The following is a 21,591-nucleotide window of genomic DNA, read 5'->3' on the forward strand; positions in this document are numbered from 1 at the left end:
GGTTTTTTCAGGCAACATAAATAAGAAGTGAGGGAGAGTGTAATAGCAGAGAAGAAATTAAAAATGTCATAAATCCAGATTACCAACTTCCCAAACACATATTACAGGAGAGACTATTAAGTGAATAGGAACAAGATTTTAGAGTTGTATTTTCTTTTTGCAAGATTTCCATCTAAATCATTGCCCATGTCATTGATTGTCATTTCCATAATCTGGAGTGTTTGAATATACAGCTTAGCAATGCTTTGGACAAGCCATAAGTCAAAGTTAACATTTTTAAAAAATTAACCATGCCCAGGTCTCCACCTTGGCCGGCGATGGTCTGAAATACCAACATCTATTAGAAAGAGGTTATTGATGTCAGGGTGACATGCACTGCGATCTGCAGGTGCCCCCATGACTAACCTCTGGTAGCCATATCTCAGGGTAAACCTGCCATAATTACCCTGGCCAGGAAGAGCTGGTTTAACTGGACTGGCTTTTTTGATGCATGCTGAACACGATTGCCCCTAGGGATTACCGAATCCCAGAATCCCACGTGTGTGAGTTATTATGTAAATTCTACCTTTGAAAAAATAATAAGGTGTGCTATCAGAACTTTTTGCTTCTTTCAGTCCCCTTGCCTTCAAAGTGTAGCTTCTTCAGTAATGCCTTCATTGTGTCTACCTTGAAAATTATACTGCACATGGTATGGATTCAAGCAGAATAGAAGAAAAACATACTCCCAAGTACACACCTTAAAAGTCTCATTTCTCAGTGGCTTTTAAAGCATGATTTCTGGTTCACAAACTTTCACCTGGGAAAGGAATATCACCCCATGAAGGCACTCTGAGAAGCACACAGGGCTCTAGCTGAGCTGCATTATTGTTATTATTGGCTAACTTGATCATCAGCAGTGATTTTAATAAACATATAAAAATGATGTCTCCAGTTTACAGCCCAAACCTCACCTCAAAATAAACCCAGAGGTCAAAGTTAAACAGAGGAAAAGCAGGCTCTACAAAGCAAGCCCCCCTCTCCCGAGAGCTGAAGCACACCCTTCCTTTGGCACATCTACGTCTGCTTCTAATTCTCACTGGAGATCATAGTAGGATGCAGGTTGCCTTCCCCTTATCAATTTGTATTTCTGGGACCAAAAGCACAAAAATGGGATAATATTAAAAAAAAAAAAAAAAAGTCTCATCCTCCTAAGGAACCTCCACCTAAATGAATAAGATTATAAGATCATTCTAGCAAGATTTCTTTTTCCAGCCCCCATCCCCTCAAGCTTTGTTATTCCAGAGCATTCAAGACTCTACTCCCATTATAACAGTGATTTCATCTGACAAATATGTTACATTTCATTCTGCAGGATCTTCTGTCTTTGACAAACATCCACTTTGCTGAGGACTGCCGAAGAGGCACAAATGGAGCGAAACATGAAAACCCTGCAGCAAAGAATAATGAACTCCACTCTGTCTCCAGGGGGTAATTTAGTAGGTAGATTAGGCAACACTTGATTAAGGGTAAACCTCTCTTTTCCACAGAAATATATTGTGTTTGTACAGAGGGGCTATATGAAGTGGAGGATTAGGTCACAAATCCTCAGGAAAAAGCAGAAGACGTTTCTCAGAAGAAATATGCAAGTTACTGCACGTTTGGAAAAACAAGTAATACTTTATTGGGAGGAAAGAAGAAAAATTCCACATACAACAGTCTTATTTACATGATTTCACTTGGCTTCTTGGAACATTTGTAACAAATGGTTAGCTCCCAAATACACTGCACAGGATGCCTTGTCACCCCTGACAGTCTATGAGTTACTACAAAGAGTAACTGACTTCAACTCAAGGCTACTAGAAACTGATTGTCAAATAAGATTTTCTGAGAATGCCTACAGGGACCTGCTACAACAAAAGTCATTTTTTGGCTCGTGGGGGATTATAGTGTGAAAGAAAAACAAATGTCAAAATAAATCCCCAAGAAAAGAAAGCACTTCTGTACTAACCCACAGTCACCCTCGCCAATGTTCTGTGTCCTCCGCAGACCTGCAAATACTTGAGTATTTCTCATCGTCTGAAACCATGAACAGAGTTTGGAAATGTTGGATGAAGCTCAGTCCACATGTCAACAACACGATGGAATTTATCCATAATTTAATGGAACTTCCCAATCTCTACCCATCAAGGTAGAAAATCACAAGACAAAAGAAATAAAACACCTCGGAGTATTAAAAAAAAAATCATATTAAGTTCTAATGAAAATTTGAACAAATGTGGATTTTTCTCTTAAACCTATGTTAGGATGACTTTTCTCATCTTTCCATATGTTGAACAAGACGGCTGAAATGGAGCCTTCCTAAATCACTCTACACCATGCCAACAGAACAGCCATGGAAAACTAGGAACTAAATAATCATATTTTGACAATGATGAATCTCTTAACTCTGCTGGTCAGGTTTCTTCCAATGGCAGTACTTAGAAGTGTACCATGACACATGAACATAGATCACAGTTACAGTAACAATTTTAAGCTTAGGGAATTGAACTTAACTCAGTGACTTAGAGAGATGAACGTATAGATATGAGGCTTAAAAACTGCTGCTTAAAACATACGTGTCCCTCTGTGAAGAAAAAACTTAGCAAAGCTTGGGAACTTCATAAAGAACTATATGTTTTGCTGAAATCTACGCATTTTTGAGGTTTATGTTGTTTGTTACACTTCCTCTGTTAGCGGATTCCAACTCTAATTGGAGGAGCAAAGTAAAGGAAGTCCCGCTGGAAAAAAGATACGGATGCACAGAGTTGCACAAATTGAAAAATAAAATTGTCTTTCTAGGTTTTTTTATTCTTTAGAACTTTACTAAAAGGACAAGAACAAATGGGAACATTCATTTGCTTTTTAAACTGATCACACTTGGGTTTAACCACTGGCAGAGAAGAAACTTTACAGTTCCCTGGGAACCTATAATTTGGAAACGGAAGCATACAAGAACAGACTTTAGTTTTCAAGCAATAAATTGAAGAGAATTCTGCAGACATACAACAGAAAAGAAGCATAAAATATTGGCGCATGTATTTCTTAGAATGTTAGTTCATTAACTCGATAAGCTGCACAGGGAAAAATGCAGCCAAAATCTACAAAGATGTCCACTGGGACTTCAAATTGGCATATTTACTCAGCAAGAAATAGCTAGAGTCTGGGGGGTGGGGAATGCACCCCATTCTGGTAATGACGATTTAGGGTGAATCTTCGGCAAAACACCTTGTTGAAAAATGTTCATGTGGGCTCTAGTGGGACACACAGAAGCCCAAAGCCCCAAGGCCAGACATAAATATTATGCTCTATAATCTGTGTCCTGGGGAACAGTTCTAAAGAATTATACAAGAAAATCATGATCTTTCACATCTTACTTTCACACACAATTCAACATAAACTTGAAAAATGTTTTAATTTTTCCTCCTTATTGCCCAAAATGTTTTTTTAATGCTTTACTGGAAACTTTCATTTACTAGTGTGTGCTCTATATCTGTATTACTCATCAGTATAAAATAATTGCAAAGTATTTGTTGGGTGATACTCCCAATGGTCACTGTCTTCTATGTTTAAAAGCTCATTATCAGTCTCTCTGGGAGAAAGCTCTAATAACTGAACGCCACACAGATCAGGTACTATGCTAGTCTCTTTCATAAACCTCATCTTATTTAACCCACCCATGGACGTAGAGAGTGTAATACCCACTTACAGATGAAAAAAGTGAGGGTCAGAGAGATTCTCTGCCTTACTCAAGGTCCTGAGCTAAAAATAATAAGAGCCACTATTGGAACACTGGACAGTTCAGCTCCATGGGTCTTTATCTTTCCCTTCCTGCTCTCTTTGCCAATTCTCAAAAAAAAATTTTTTTAGAACTTAAATTAAGAACACTCTCTATTCCTATAGATTGTGGGTATTCCTCTGGGGAACAATAACTCAAGCTATTCAAGGTATTTTCTGACAAAAAAAAAAACTCACACAAACACGCTGAACTGCCATCCGTCTTCGATGGGTCAAGCTGATCTAGCTAGGGTGCACTCTTAGTCTCTTTATTTACACCACATGAAACCAGTGGGATCAGAGCATGAGGTTGTGCAACAGAGGCTGCAAACCAATGGTCAATTCACCAGCACATGTGCTTCACTGGACCCACAGAGTGCTTTAAAAAATTGAACCAATTTTCTAAAATCCATGGATTTCACATAAAAATTCACATTTTATGACAAACAGAAGGTCCACCTTTGTGGCAACATCCAGCCAAAGCTTAGTGGTCCCGACTCCTTTCGATGAGGCATGGGCTCTTGAGTTCCCTGCAGTCTCTATCACTCTCAATTACATCCATAAACTAAGGTCACTGCAGCTGTAATTCTTCATTATGTTTATGTTACTGTTTTTCCTATAATAGAGAAATGTTTCTCCAAACCTTATCTCTTTTAACAGATTGAGTGACTGGTCTCAATTCTTCACCCTTCCTTGTATCTACTTCTTTACAATGTTCTCTTCATGGACAGAGTGTACTTCCCCAATCCTTGACTATTAGCTTATACATGTGCCTTGAAGTCAGGTGAAAAATCATAATGTTAAAGACTAGGCCTTATGAGGCCTAGCATGTTTTTGTTTACTGTCTTGTGCCTCTGCTACTGTCATCAGAAGAGTTTCCCTTGGGTTGCTGATGCCCCTCCAGCCTGAGTCTCGGACTAAACACACGTGGAACAGAGCTGCCCTGGCCACCCACAGACCCAAGTGAGAAGCAGACGTGCCCACCCTAGCCCACCCTGGAGCAACTGAGCTACTCTGTTCACCTAAAAATCTGTGAGAATAACTACTGATGCTTTAAGGTCAATGAGTTTGGGGGTGGTTTGCTACACAGCATTATTATGGCAATTGCTAACTGATACATCTCTACAAAAAAATAAAAATAAAAAAATACAAGCTGAAAGAACCAGACGTCATAAATTTTCTTAGATGCAAGTCTGTTTCTTACTTATATGAACAGCCTGGACCCTGAAGGCAGTTGAGTTTGCAATTCCTGACATAAAAATATAAACTTAGGAACTAAAGAAGGGTGAGTTTGTGAAAAGTTTCTTAGCATTACTATATTTCTAGGTTTGACTGAAATGGCCCACTTTTTGCCTACATCCTGGTTTGGACAATAAATAACATGGTCACTCTATCTACATTCAAATTTGTCTCCAATTTTCATACCAACTGGATGAATCTCTTTGATCTCTCTTTGGAGCCTAAGTGAACAGCTATTATTATTGCAGGTAGTACTTTACCTGAGATTTTTCTGGATGTAATACCTATTTGGTTGGTTGAAATCATGAAGTCAGGGTGTCCAACCATTACAAAACGCTGGTGTAGAATCAATCACATTTAGTAAGTGCCAATCCCACATCTACCAACCAGTCAACCAACCAACCAACCAAACCAGATCCCAGTTGACTGATACTTAAAGGGATTAATAGGCTAACTTATAAACAGGAAGTACTTAAAACAACAGCAATACTAAAAAATCAAGTGCCCCCAGAAAGGAAAGTTCTGTCTTCAGAAGGCAGTAATTACTGCATCTGAGTACATCTGCTTAACAATCCAGGAAAGTGGGAGTTTCACTCTCTATTAACCTTAACCAGAGACATTTTCATCAAAATTAATCGTGATTACTTTTTATTGCATTTCAAATGCTATCCTTTATTTGGGGTGGTCAGGAATGCAACTAAGCAATTCCAGACCATGCTATCTTTTATGAATATGCCTATGAGGTAGTTATCAAGGCCCCTTATGAAAATATTGCTATACAAAAGTTCATGGGCCAAAACAAGACATTAATTTCCATAACTAGATGTGTCCTTAGAAAAGAAAAAAATACTATATATAGAAAAAACAAAAACTTTGATGCTCAGTGCATATCAGAGTAGAACTATATAAATACCCATGCATGTGATAAACATTCTAAAAAATGTTTCTTTTATCTTTTCCTTGTTACTATAATAACAGTTCATTAACACTTATTTTGTTTTTTTTAACTTTTTTTTTTTAACACTTATTTTGACCATAGCTTATGCCAAGTACAGTTCTAAATTCTTTATATGCATTAACTCTTTAATCCTCACAATAACTCTGGAGTAGATGCAATTATTATTCTCATTTTACAGATGAGGAAGTTGAGGCTTAGGGAAGTTAAGTAACCTGCTCAAGGACACTCAGCTAGTAAATTTTAAAGCTTGAATCCCAGGCATTCTAGCTCCAGAGTCAGCTAAGAAAGATAACAACACTTAACTTCACTGCCACCATGACCAACTGGTCTATTATGTTTTGTGCTCTGACTGTACCTTGCTCTCTGCAGCCTCTGTACTTTCTCTGATAGTTCTCCTGGCCGGTGAGCCTTCCCTATTGCTCTGTTCCTTCCATGTCAAACTTATTCACCTCCAATCCCATCTGTCCCATGAAGTCTCTCTGCCACTCCACAGTTTTCTTACCTTCCTCTCTTAATTCTCCAGAACTCTCACTATTTGAAGACAGTCAGATCTGGATTTGAGTCCTGACTTTGCCACTTATTAGCTAAATAATTTTGGGCAAGTTACTTAACCTCTAATGGCCTTCTTCTTCTCATGTAACAAATGGTAGTGAATATACCCCTTATTATGGTTATAGTGGATCTCTGTGATTTTACCTGCCTAGCACCTGTTCTGAACAGAACTCCTCTCTTTCTTGTGGGAGATCACCTGTCCTCAATCTCAGCCCAGCAGATTTGGGTGAGGTTAACCCTTTCCCCCTAGGTTCCAGGTAATCATATAACTTGATCCTGGCCTGCCCAATTTATTTATTCTATCGGCCTTTGAATTTCTGCTAGAACTACTCAGAAAGAACCTTTCTCCTCCCCCTGTGGTGGCTGCACTTATAGAATGTAGGCTGGCTGCTGGTGGCCATAGTTGGCATCACTGTGGACAGCCTTCCTGAGACTCAAGGCAACAAAGAGCAAAGCATGCCTGTGAGTAGAATGAAGACAGATTCCTGATGCCACTGCTTGAATATCTGCATGTAGTCAGACCTGAATTCCTCTCCTGGCCTTTTCAGTTTATTGAGCCAACAGATTCCCCCCCCACTTTTTTTTTTCTTTTTTTTGCTTAGTTCAGGTTGTTGTGTTCTTGTCACTTGGAAATAAGACTCCCAACTAACCCAGTTGACATAAGAATTTAATAGGTGCTATAAAGTACAGAGCACAGTACACAGCATACTGAAAATTCAATAAATGGTATCCACTACTGTTATTGTTCCTCTACATTAGTTTCTTGAAGGCAGGAAGACCTGAAGTCAGATCTATGTCCACCCCTTACTAGGATGCCACTTCATAACTTTTCTGAGACTCTAGTATTACCTTATATAAAGTTGCCAACATTACTGTTGAGGAATAAATAAGAATACATGTCTGACAAGGCAATAAAATTCTGCAAATTTTAGTTATTATTATCTCAGTTTGTAGGCTCTAATATAACATCTCATAAGATTCATGGGAGAAATAACACCCAAAACCCTGGGTGTCAAAAACATTGAGGAAGCCATGGATTCAAATAAACTACGAGCCCATCTTAAGACGATCCCAGGAGTGAAAAAAGGACCTGATGCTACTATCATGCTATCCAAATCAGGCATCGATGTAAAGGGGCTTCACTGACACCATTAAGGCACCTCCAGGACACAGAGAAAAAAGAAACTAATACTGACTAAGTAACCACCTTGTGCCATGTTCTGTGCAAGACGTTTCCTTAGATTTCCTACTCTGGAATAATTATTTATTTCTCTTTTGGTCAATTAAAAAAATGAATTATGAGTACATATTGAAATTATCTAACTTCTTCTATCTCCAAGGAGGAAACCTAATATATAACTAGAGAAAGACACTAATTAATAAGCAGAATTTAACATGAACTCTGGCCAACTCGAACTTGAACTGCTCTGTTTAAAGGCACACTGGAATAAATAAAGGGACTTCAAAGCAAATGCCCTGTTTTAGCTTGAATGTTTTATTGAACACATGGGGAGAGCTCTTTTGCCAAAAACAGGGATGGTTAATGAGGAAAAATTGGTGTTTTCCATCAGCTGGTTGGTTTCTGAGATAGGCCATCCATTCAGAGATAACTATATTCCACAGAAAAGACAGAATAATGATCACAGCCTTGGAGTTTTGAACAAAACAAAACCAGTTCTGTAAACTGTCTGAAGTCAGTTTAATGCATCCTCTTCCAAATACTTTCTGTGATAATACTCATACATTTCCCTTCTGACACCAAAACAAGTTCAATATAATTCTAAAAGGAAGACATTTCTGTTTGAAGCGTCTTGCCAAATCTATAACTGCAGCCCTTGCCTTTTAAGGTGAGGTACAGGAACCAAGACACTGTGTGTAGCATTAGTAGTCTCCACCGTAGCCGGCCTTTCTTGGGCACTATTTTGAAAATGATGCTTTGAACTCGGAAAGACCTATTGGGCTCCCTGGGAGTACCCTGTTAGTGCTAGACTCAGAGCAAAGGCAAGTCCACCATTTCCATGCATATTTTCCCACAGCAAGGAGTACATGTTGGAGGGAGTCAATCTCCAATTATTTAAGGGTTAAGAGGAGAAGGCTGGGCTCACCTGCAAATGCTGCGAGTTGTCAGCCATGCTATCCTCTCGCCTGCGGACTTCTTCCAGTAACTGGGCATTCTTCTTTTTTTCCAACTGTTGATTGTGCTTGAGGTTGGCCACCTTCTTATTCTGATCCTTCATATGCCTGAGAAAAGTCAGCACAGTTTGGTTAAATTCAACCACTGGAAGATAATGTGTTATCATAATAGAAGTACTAAGTATAGAATATTTTGCTATGGGTTCAGAAAAATTTAGGACCTCAGAACATTCCATTCATTCAACCACAAGTACGTCTTGAGCACTCACTCAATGCCAGGTGCCAGAATGGCAATGAGGCTGCAGTGGTGAATGAGAAAGGTAAAGTCTTCATCTTCCTCACGGAGCTTGGAGTCCAGTGGGGGAGACAGACAAGTAGCAAGGAGACAAAACTTAGGATTCCTAATGTTGAAGGAAATAAATAGGATGCTGTGAGAGATGATGACGTGCATTATGTGTGGACAGGCAGTGGGGTGTGGGAATGACTGCAGTCACTGTGGCCAGGGAAGCCTCCCTAAGGAGACGAGACTATGGGTGAGACTTGAAGGATCCAGCCAAGGAGACACTAGTGGAGGAGTTCCTCAGGTAGGGAGAACAGCAGGTGCAATTCCCAAGGCAGGAAAGAACACAGTTACTTCTACAAACTGGAAGGCTGCAGTGAGGTTAGTCCAGGCAAGGCTGGGGTGGGGTGGGGTGGGAGCGTGGGCAGGAAGGTGCGGGGTTGGGGGAGAAGTGAGGTAGGAAATGGGGCTGCAAAGGTAGGTGGGACTCAGGGCACAGAGGCCCCTGTGGTCTGTGATGGGGCATTTACTTTCTTCTAAGTGGTTGCTTTTCTAATTACTATTATTCTTTTGGATCACATTCCTATTTCGAGGTCATAATCTATTACTTTGATTTTAAAATAATAATTACAAGGCTCCAATCAAATACACTGTCACCACTTAGCTCAAACAGAATAACACTTTGGCTAATCACCATGTTAAATAAAGCCCGGGTGCTTGGAATAAAAGATCTTAATGAATCTATAGGATGTCAAAGTGCAAAATCATAAAGTGATCAAGTGAGTAAAAGACTAAAGACAGAGGACAGGTTAAAAAAACGTGTGTGTGTTGGAGGGAGTTACAGACTTAATGTGGACTATTTCACCAGTAGTGTTTAGCAAAACATTCCACAGATTTAGGCAACCATGTCGACAGCAGCTGCTATAAATCTAATCCAACTCATGAGGAGGCAGGAGGGCAGTACAGAGAGCTCAGAAGCAGTGATTCCAAAAGAGAAGAGCCACAGAGCAGAATCACTTGGGGTCCTTGTTAATCCCTCTGTGCCCTCTCCCCAGCATTGCTGAGTCAGCGGCTGTTACTGAGCCCTGACTCCCGAAAGAAGCGTATTGAGAATCACTGCTCTTGCAAAGTTATGAATGAGATGAAAACTAGATGATAAACAGCAAACATGTCCAGAGGAAACCATTCATAACCAGGTGGAAGTCATGCTCAACGAGAAACCCTTATTTCTAGTCCTCATAAAATTATATACTCCCCTACTCCCTCCCACTCCAAGAAAACGAAGTTCAAGAGAATTGTTTATTCAGCCAAAAAATCTATTAGAAATCCTGCTAATAAAAATATTCAGAACACTTTGGCTCCTTATAAATATTTACAGAACCAACTGAAGCAGTGATTTTAATATTCCTGGTGGCACTTATTAAGGGGGTAAAAGGTGAGATCGAATAACCATCTTCTTAGTCATTATTTGGATTGGATAATCACTGCCTGATACTTCTCATTTTTACAGGATACAGTAATGCATACATATGAAACTATGAACTAAGTCTACTCACTAATCTACTTTTAGGAGATTGTCTTTTGGTTACTATAAAGATGTTAAGAATGACCTCTTGCTTCCTAACTGAATAAGAATATAGTAGTTCCAAAGCTCATGCTAACCCAGGGCAAGCACATTTTCTAGTTGCTAAGGAAATAAGATCAGTGCTCAGTAACAGAATGTGATGGAGAGGTCAGCAATATTAGTGAGGCTGTTTAATTAGAGAACATCTTTATAAAGAAATATTTTTTATTACTTTGAAATACACGCTCACACAGAGCTAATTGCTAAATATTTCCCCTGCAAGTACCAGTGATAAATAAAATTGATTATTATTACAAACATCATTTGCACTGTTAAAAAACTCCCACATAGTTCTTGGAGCAGTTTGAACATATTAGACCTTACCTCCTGGGATACTGCGTGTTTTTTCAATCCAAAAAGAAAAAAAACAAATTCAAAATCCATGCATCCCTGAAAGCTTTCCTGAATTAAGAATGAGTAGCTAAGAAAATCGAGGAGCTGAAGTTCAGACTCTGTGATGGAGGCTGATGATCAGCATTCTCCAACCATTCCTTCAAATACTGTCTTACTTAGGACACCAGTGATTAGAAAAGAAAAGCTGGGTTTTGAATGGCACTGCTTAGGATTTGGGCCAATTAGATCAGTGCAGAGAAAGGTGATAAGAATGACCATCTTGTCTCTGTACACGTGAACATCAAGAGATACATACACAGTGTTCAAACTCCTTTGCAGGACTGCTATGGTTTTCAAATGTATTTCTATCATTGGAAGTGATTCTTCTAGTAAAAGCCTATTTGAAAGTTAAGAAGGGAAGGAAAAATTGCTCTGCCAGAGGTAGGATAGAGGTAAGGAGTAGGGGGACCTAGGAACAGGTGATCAGCACCTCATCTACTAGACAATCTCTCTCAGGTGCCCCTCAGGGAAGCCATAAGTCTGCCTGAAGCACAGATCAGAGACAGCAATTTACAGAGTAGGAGGAGAGACAGGGAGGCAGATAGAGAAGTCATGAAATTTAAAAATTTGAGATCCCTTGGAGAAGAGTAAATGCACCCACAGACGCTCACTAGAAGGAATGACCATAGTGATTTTTGCTACTAATAAATTTGACATTTCCAAGAATAGAATCTGTAAGTGACTTAACAGTCCTCTTACCACCAGCAAGAGTAAATTCACACTGCATAAATAGTGCTAAACTCAGTACAGATCTCAATTGTCTCTAATTTAAGAAGGCAGAGCTCCTGGGGGTACAGACTGCAAAGCCCTCTGGCAATACTGCCTCAGGGGAAGGTGTCATTGACACCCCCTTCCCAAACTCCCACCCCCTAGGCAACTCAGGCATTCCAAGGTTATGCCAGAGACTGACCTACTCCATGTTTGGAAAAAGAAGGGTTTTTTGGAGTGAACTTTTTCTGAAAGGAAACACCATTAAAAATATATCCAAGACACAGTTTTTCTTTTAAAAAGCAGTTACGGGATCGGGGGGTGGATAGAGGTTAGTTGGAGAGCACAGTGATAGGGTCAGTTTTCAATGTTTGCCTTAAATTGACCAGTTTCATAAAGCAAGTCATGTCACTTTTCAAAATTCAGCCATCATTAACGAATTTGGACTAAATTTAAAAATTCCAACAGGTATCAAGATCAACAATGGCTACCAAATTAAGAATGAATGCCTGATGTTTCTCCAAAGAAGACATACAGATGGCTAACAGGCACATGAGAAGATGCTCAACATCACTAATTATTAGAGAAATGCAAATCAAAACTACAATGAGGTACCATCTCACACCAGTCAGAATGGTCATCATTAAAAAGTCTACAAATAACAAATGCTGGAGAGGGTGTGGAGAAAAGGGAACCCTCCTACACTGATGGTGGGAATGCAAATTGGTGCAGCCACTATGGACAACAATACGGAGGTTCCTCAAAAAACTAAAAATAGAGTTGCCATATGACCCTACAATCCCACTCCTGGGCATATATCTGGAGAAAACTATAATTCCAAAAGACACATGCACCCCAATGTTCACTACAGCACTATTTACAATAGCCAAGATATGGAAGCCACCAAAATGTCCACTGACAGATGAATGGATAAAGAAGATGTGTGTGTGTGTGTGTGTGTGTGTGTGTGTGTGTGTGTGTAATGGAATACTACTCAGCCATAAACAGGAATGAAATTATGCCATTTGTAGCAACATGGGTGGACCTAGAGATTATCATACTAAGTGAAGTCAGAAAGAGAAAGACAAATACCATATGATATCACTTAGAAGTGGAATCTAAAATATGACACAAATGAACTTATCTATGAAATAGAAACAGACTCATAAACATAGAGGACAGACTTGTGGTTGCCAAGGGGGAGGGAGGGTGGAGAGGAATAGATTTGGAGTTTGGGATTAGCAGATGCAAACTATTATATAGAGAATGGATAAACAACAAGGCCCTTCTGTATAGCACAGGGAACAATATTCAGTATCCTGTAATGAAGTCTAATGGAAAAGAATACAAAAAAAGAATGTATATATATGTATAACTGAGTAACTCTGATATATGGCAGAAATTAACATAACATTGTACATTATACCTCAAATAAAATAAATTTTAAAAAAGGAATAAATGAGCAGAATTTTGCTATTTTCACTAAAATAGTCCATCAAATTAAAATTAGAAAGTATTCTCTAACTTGCTGTTGAGAGAGCATCAGGCCCTCTAAAATATTTATTTGAATGAATGAATGCTTGCACCTATGTCACTGTCATCTCTCTGTTAATATCTAATAGATACTATAATATTGTTTGAACTTAGAAACCATATCAAATACTTTCAAAAATCCTACACCTTCTCTGAAACTCAGAATAAATACTACTTTCACCAGGTTTGAGATCTCTTTCATTTAATTAAACCTTTATGATTTTTAGTTCTCCTGCCTTTAATACCATACTTTCTCCCACTTACCATACTGTGTTTGAGGGCTTAGTACCTCTCTTCTTTCTTTTTCTTTCTTCCCAAAGGAAAGAGAACTGTTCTCTAGAATTACATAGCCTGGAGCATAGGACAGGAGATGCATGTGTTTCTCTATGGGCAAGTGTACATTTGCATATAAACTAGAAGATCAAAACTTCCCTTTTAAAATCTCGGCAGAAACAAGATGTCATTTTTTACCCATCTGCTCTCAAAAGCTTTAAAGATTGATAACATCCATTGTTGGAGAGAATGCAGGAATCCAGCTCTCTCACATGTGGTCAGGAGTGTCATTGACAAAAGCATTTTTGGAAACCAATTTGTAAGTATCCACCACAGCGTACATACCTTTTGCCGAAGCAAACCCACTTCTAGGAAAGTAGCCTACAAAAATGCTTGCACATGTGCACAAATATATGTGTACAACAATTTTCATAGTAGCACGGTAAAAGTAAAAATTTGAAAAATGCCTTATCGTCCATCAGAAGGAAACTGGCTGAAGAAATCAAGTACATTCATACTACAGAATCCTAAGCTAGCTAAGGACATTAAGGCAAAACTGAAGTATGGACATGGAAAAACATTCAAGACGTATTGTTAATCAAAAAAGAAAGCAGGTAGCAGAATAATACATATAGTCTGACCTTATTTATGTTAAAATATAAAAGACTACTGGGATGTGTATGGGCACACAAATGGAAATGGCAAGTATATATACTCCTGGAAACTCCACACCAGTCTGTAAACAATGGTTATCGCTGAGAAAGGTAACTGGACTGGAGAATGGGGAGCTTTCACAGTTTACTGTATGTATTTATATGTGTTTAAGTGAGGTATAAATACAGACAAGGAAAGGCACAGATACTAAGTGCATAAGTCAATGATTTTTGACTAATCAAAATATAGAGCCTAGCCATCACCCAGCCTCACGTCCCTTCCCCCTGCCCTAAAGTAATCTCTGTTCTAACTTTTATCTACATGTATTTGTTTTGTCTATTCTTGAACTTCAAAGAATCATGCAGTACATGCTCTTTTGTATCTGACTTCTTTGACTCAAGGTAAGGTTTTGGTATCACTCATATTGTTGTATGTAAGCTCCACCCTACTGCTGAATAGTATCCCATTGCTATGAACATACCACAGCTTGATTAGCTATTTGCTTGTTAAGTGGATATTTAGGCTGTTTCCAATTTTTTACTGTTAAGAATAAGCTTGCAATGAACATTCTTGTACCAGTTCTTCTTTTCCCCTGTGGACATGTTTTCATTTCTCTTGGATAAATAACTAGATGTAGGTTTAACTCAGAGTGTAAAATGGTACGACCACTGTGGAAGATAATTTCTGAGTTATATGAATCTTCCAGGAGCAGCTGCAGTGCAGGGGCTAGTAGCATAAACTCTGGAGCCAGACTGCCTGGGTTTCCATCAGAAGTCCACTGCTTTATAGCTGTGTGACCACAGGCAAATTTCTTAACCTCTCTGTACCTCACATATAAAATGGAAATAATTGTGGGTAACTCATAGAGTTATTGTGAAGAGTTGATGAATTAGTACAGGTGAAATGCTTAGAGCAGACTACAGTATGTTCCCTCTCTCTCACACTTAGTTTACAATATGAATGTAATCATGTCTTGTGCAATACTGTGAACACATACTTAGTGTCTTGCTTCCCACACCAGAATAGCAGGTATTCCAAATACCTCAGGCAATGGACTTTGGAATGCATTACTAAACCCTTTTTTGTCATACATTTAGTTTCCACTTGTGATTTCCTTAATAATAAGATAAGTTACATTCTTGGAAGGTTATCCTAATGAAAGTGTTGCAGGAAGGTAACGACAAGCATGGGTAAGTGAGCTGGGATCCTGAAGTGACTGCACAAGTAGATGGGCCACACACACACAATGGAAGCTGACAATGAGTATTGCATGCAGAATTTCCCATAATAAAAGCTTTTACTTTTAACCACTGAGATGATCCCATTTTTTTTTAAAGCTTGTAAATACCATTCAGTACTTCAGCATAGCTATAAATTTTAGAAAGCTATCATAAATATTCTAAAGATATTTTTACAGCATGCACAAATGTGCTGAATATCATGAGCATGATATTCCTTCCTGAAAGAGAAAGTATCTGGCCAGCTGTGGCTACTTGAATCTAGCTCTCCCCACCCCCCAACAAAGAGCAACAAGTAGGGTCAAGGTCTTAGGACTTAGTTCCAGAACGAGCCAGATCTCTTGGACTTTGTATTTTGCAGCATCCCCTCAAGAGCAGCCGACCAGTTTGGCCACTAGCTTTGACGACTGCCTAGGTCCTTGCCAAAACCCTTCAGCAGGATGCCCACTATCTCCCCATGCTTTCCTTCTTGACTTCCCTCCTCAATAGATTCCCCGTCCCCTCCCTACCTATAGTCCTTTCTCCCTTCATTCCCTGGAGGTAAGTACCCTCCCATCTCCCTCTCTTCTGTTCCCACCTCCTCTGTGGTGTCTGGGGCTGCACAAGGCTCCAGAGACAAGGCCACCTTCAGTTAAAGCACATGATGCCAACACACCTTAAAGTGACATCATTTATCATTTACCAGGACAGTTGGATATACCCAGAACCTGATAATATAGCTAAAGAAAGAAGGTGTTAAAGGGCAGGGAGTGTTCAGATTTGAAAACCTGAGAAATGGATCTTCCCAGAGACAAAGAAAGTCCTAGCTTTTCACCGTATAGTATTGGGTCCCACCAGCAAAACTCTCCTTGGAGGAGATGATTCAATAAGGCTATTCCTCATTCAGTCTGATGAGAATCATTTGAGACAAATCAGGTGAAGAAACAAGACAGTAAGATGCCGAAGACCAAGGACTTTGCTGCCAGATTGGCTACATTCTCATCACAGAGGCGTCCCTTACTAAGCATGTGACCCTGGGCAAGTTATCTCACTGGGGGATGGGGGTATTAAATGATTTCATAAGCCTAACGCTCTTAAAACAGTCCCTCGCACACAGTGGGTAACTTATAAATGTCAGCCTGATCCCCCTGACCCAAATAACCCTCTTCTAAAGTGTATATCTACTCCCCTCATTGCTGATTTCCCCACATGAGCCAGGAAAACCTAGAGAACAGATTACACAGCAGAAGATGGTCACAATCAGCAAGAGAAGGGTTTGTTTTTCTAATAGATATTTCACTTTGGGGGAGGTTTCAAAGGGCTGACTCGTTTCAACTGTTCTCCCTTACTCCAGCCCTGAAGAATCTCCTCCGTCCAAATATCAGTGGCGCACTGCCCTAAGTATGAACAGAACTCAATGACTGACAGCCTAAGCTAAAGAGAGTAGATGACAGGGGCCTGTTAGAGAAGACCCCAGGGATAGAGTGCAGAGAGAGCCAGCCCTCTCTGATGCCCCCTTGACCTCTTCTAGATGCACTTGGTAGGACTGGCATCCACAGGAAATTCAAATGTAAGAGGCAAGGCCTGTTCTTCATCTGTCTCAGAACTCAATGTTCAATCCATGGGCAATTAATAATAAGGCACCCTTTTGTCAAGTAGACCATATCAGCTGTAAGGATCACATGATTATCTAAGAAGCTTGGCTCCAATTTACTATTTACCAAGTAAATTTCACATCATTTGGTCTCCCAAATAGGTCTGGTGACCCAGAGGGCACAGCCTGGTCATGTAGGCCTGAGAACAAGAATTCTTCTACGGTGAAGAATTCAATCTCATAAAATGAATATCAATTTATTGTCAATGAAATGGTACGCAGTCAAAGTAGAAAGAAATAAAATGAAATTGGACTGACAAATATAACAGGGCATTATTACCCAGTAAAAACACAATAACAACCTAGAGTTGTCATTCCTATAAAGTCATTCTTGAAAGTAAATTGAAAATCTAAAAGGTTGAGTCCAAAAGAAATGAGCTGTGTTTCTCTTTCCTAATTTAATTTATATTCAATAGACAGTTTTAAAAAATCTACACAGTTCACAGCAGGCTGATGGCTTTTTCTCATTTATGCTGCTGAGAAAAGCTTTCTAAAGTCTAAAAACAAGGATCACGGCAGTGTGGGAAGACACAGAGTTAGCGTCTCCCCACACCGAGGGTGCCTGCCAGCTGCTGGTGGGGTACTCTGATGCCCAAGGAAATGGGAGGAACCCCAAAGTGAACTGGTAGGACATAGGGGGACTGAGGGGGGAGAAGTGGAGGCCAGACAGGATTGGCGCCTCTGAGGCCTGGGAGATCAGGAGAGGCAGGCAGGAGGAGCCAGCTGGGAGGAGCCATCCAGGAGGAGCTGGAGAGGAGCAGAGCGTGTTTGCCCCGCCCACTCAGGCCCAGGGAGCCTGCTGAGCTCCCAGGCCAGTCCCCAGCCCTCCAAAGACCCCTCCAGGCTGCGTGGGTCCCTGGGGGCACAGGAAGGAGGCCCTGGAGACCAGGAAAGGCAGGTGGGAGGGGACCTCCCAGACCGGAGGAGCAGGAGAGGAGAGGAGGGCGTTTGCCCTGCCAACTCTAGCCCAGGAAGCCTGCTGGGCTCCCAGGTGAGGTCCCCTGCCCTCTGAGACCACGGCTGGGGGGCACGCCTGGGTCCCTTCTGTTCCTTGAGCCTAAGCCCCACTCCCATAGCCCGCAGGGCCTTTTCCAGCGCTGTGGGTACTAGGCATAGGCCCCACCCACCGCCCAAACCTCATCCTTGCTTAGGCCCCACCCTCCACAGCCAAGGCCTTCCCCCCCACTTTCTTTTCCCTCTTCCCTCCTCCTCTTTTTCACTATTGTGGTACTGATGTACATTCCAGTTTTTGATTCATCTATATTTTTATTTTTATATTCTTTCTAACATATCTATTAGCTTCCTAGTCTAATTTTATTTTTTACTTTGTTATTTTTCTCTCTCACTCTTTTCTTTTTTTTTTTTTTGCCACCCCACGCAGCTTGTGGGATCTTGGTTCATGAGCTGGGGGTCAGGCTGAAGCTCCTGTAGTGGGAGTTCCGAGTCTGAACCACTGGACTAACAGAGAACCTCAGACCCCAGGGAATATTCACCGGAGTGAGGTCTCATGGAGTTCCGCATATCAGCACCAAGACCCAGCTCTACCCAACAGCCTACAAACTCCAGTGTTGGAAGCCTCAGGCCAAACAACCAGTAAGACAAGAACACAATCCCATTCATTAAAAAAAAAAAAAAATGAGACGGCAAAAAAATATGTTACAAATGAAGGAGCAAGGTAAAAACCTACAAGACCAAATAAATGAAGAGGAAATAGGCAATCTACCTCAAAAAGAATTCAGAGTAATGATAGTAAAGATGATCCAGAATCTCAGAAATAGAATGGAGGCACAGATTGAGAAAATACAAGAAATGATTAGAAGATCTAGAAGAACTAAAGAACAAACAAACAGAGATGAACAACACAATAACTGAAATGAAAAATACACTAGAAAGAATCAATAACAGAATAACTGAGGCAGAAGAACAGATAAGTGAGCTGGAAGACAAAATGGTGGAAATAACTGCCGAGGAGCAGAATAAAGAAAAAAGAATGAAAAGAATTGAAGACAATCTCAAAGACCTCTGGGACAACACTAAATGCACCAACATTCCAATTATAGGGGTCCCAGGAGAAGAAGAGAAAAAGAAAGGGTCTGAGAAAATATTTGAAGAGATTATAGTCGAAAACTTCCTTAACATGGGAAAGGAAATAGTCACCCAAGTCCAGGAAGCATAGAGAGTCCCATACAGGATAAACCCAAGGGGAAACATGCCAAGACACATATTAATCAAACTACAAAAAATTAATTCAAAGAAAAAATATTAAAAGTAGCAAGGGAAAAACAAAAAATAACTTATAAAGGAATCCCCATAAGTTTATCAGCTGATTTTTCAGCAGAAACTCTGCAGGCCAGAAGGGAGTGGTAAGATATACTTAAAGTGATGAAAGAGAAGAACCTACAACCAAGATTACTCTACCCAGCAAGGATCTCTTTCAGATTCAACAGAGAAGTCAAAAGCTTTTCAGACAAGCAAAAGCTAAGAGAATTCAGCACCATCAAACCAGCTTTACGACAAATGCTAAAGAAACTTCTCTAGGCAGGAAATACAAGAGAAGAAAAAGACCCACAAAAACAAACCCAAAACAATTAAGATAATAGTAATAGGAACATACATATCGATAATAACCTTGAATGTAAATGGATTAAATGCCCCAACCAAAAGACATAGACTGGCTGAATGGATACAAAAACAAGACCCATATATATGCTGTCTACAAGAGTCCCATTTCAGATGTAGGGAAACATACAGACTGAAAGTGAAGGGATGGAAAAAGATATTCCATGCAAACGGAAATCAAAAGAAAGCTGGAGCAGCAATACTCGTATCAGATAAAACAGACTTTAAAATAAAGACTGTTACAAGAGATAAGGAGAGACACTACGAAATGATCAAAGGATCAATCCAAGAAGAAGATATAACAATTATAAATGTTTATGCACCCAACATAGGAGCACCTCAATACATAAGGCAAATGCTAACAACCACAAAAGGAGAAATCGACAGTAGCACAATAATAGTAGGGGACTTTAACACCCCACTTACACCAATGGACAGATCATCCAAACAGAAAATAAATAAGGAAACACAAGCTTTAAATGACACAATAGACCAGATAGATTTAACTGATATTTATGGAACATTCCACCCCAAAGTGGCAGAATACACTTTCTTCTCAAGTGCACATGGAACATTCTCCAGGATAGATCACATCTTGGGTCACAAATCAAGCCTTGGAAAATTTAAGAAAATTGAAATTGTATCAAGCAGGTTTTTTTTTTCTTATTAAATTACATTTATTTTTTTAAAATTTTTTATTTTATTTCTGGCTGCTTTGGGTCTCCGTTGCTGCGTGTGTGCTTTCTCTAGTTGTGGCGAGTGGGGGCTACTCTTTGTTGCAGTGCGCAGGCTCCTCGTTGAGGTGACCTCTCTTGTTGCAGAGCACAGACTCTATGCATGCAGGCTTCAGTAGTTGTGGCACATAGGCTCAGTAGTTGCGGCTCGTGGGCTCTACAGCGCAAGCTCAGTAATTGTGGCACATGGGCATAGTTGCTCCGTGGCATGTGATGTTCACAGACCAGGGCTTGAACCCATGTTCCCTGCATTGGCAGGCAGATTCTTAACCACTGCACCACCAGGGAAGCCTCCAAGCATTTTTTCTAACTACAACACTATGAGATTGGAAATCAATTACAGGAAAAAAACTGTAAAAAACACAAATACAGGGAGGCTAAACAGAGCACTACTAAATAACCAAGAGACCACTGAAGAAACCAAAGAAGAAACATAAAAAAATACTTAGAAACAAATGACAATGAAAACATGATGACCCTAAACCTATGGGATGCAGCAAAAGCAGTTCTAAGAGGGAAGTTTATAGCAATTCAGTCTCACCTCAAGAAACAAGAAAAATCTCAAATAAACAATCTAAACCTACACTTAAAACAACTAGAGAAAGAACAACAAAGAAAACCCAAAGTCAGTAGAAGGAAAGAAATCATAAAGATCAGAGCAGAAATAAATGAAACAGAAATGAGGAAAACAATAACCAAGATCAATAAAACTAAAAGCTGGTTCTCTGAGAAGATCAACAAAATTGATAAATACTTAGCAGGGAGAGGATGCAAATCAATAAAATTAGTAATGAAAAAGGAGAAATCACAACTGACACTGCAGAAATACAAAGGATTATAAGAGACTACTACAGGGCTTCCCTGGTGGCGCAGTGGTTGAGAATCTGCCTGCCAATGCAGGGGACACGGGTTCGAGCCCTGGTCTGGGAAGATCCCACATGCCGCGGAGCAACTGGGCCCGTGAGCCACAACTACTGAGCCTGAGCGTCTGGAGCCTGTGCTCCGCAACAGGAGAGGCCGCGATAGTGAGAGGCCCATGCACCGCCATGAAGAGTGGCCCCCACTCGCCGCAACTGGAGAAAGCCCTCACACAGAAACGAAGACCCAACACAGCCAAAAATAAAAATAATAAATAAATAATAAATTAAAAAATTAAAAAAAAAAAGAGACTACTACAAACAACTCTATGCAAATAAAATGGACAATCACAAAGAAATGGACAAATTCT

General features: G+C 40.0%; 1 protein-coding gene across 4 annotated transcripts in view; it reads right to left on the reverse strand.

Moving 5' to 3' along the window:
• Positions 1 to 21,591, reverse strand: part of ERC2 (ELKS/RAB6-interacting/CAST family member 2) — a 954,807-nt gene that overhangs the window by 446,698 nt on the left and 486,518 nt on the right. For all 4 annotated transcript variants that reach the window (XM_082414434.1, XM_082414435.1, XM_082414436.1 and 1 more), the window contains one exon: positions 8,647 to 8,782. In XM_082414434.1, coding sequence (XP_082270560.1) covers positions 8,647 to 8,782 — 136 coding nt within the window. The remainder of the gene's footprint in view (positions 1 to 8,646; positions 8,783 to 21,591) is intronic.

Source organism: Balaenoptera physalus (assembly GCF_965194825.1).
Source record: "Balaenoptera physalus genome assembly, chromosome: 11".
NCBI classification, from domain to species: Eukaryota; Metazoa; Chordata; class Mammalia; order Artiodactyla; family Balaenopteridae; genus Balaenoptera; species Balaenoptera physalus.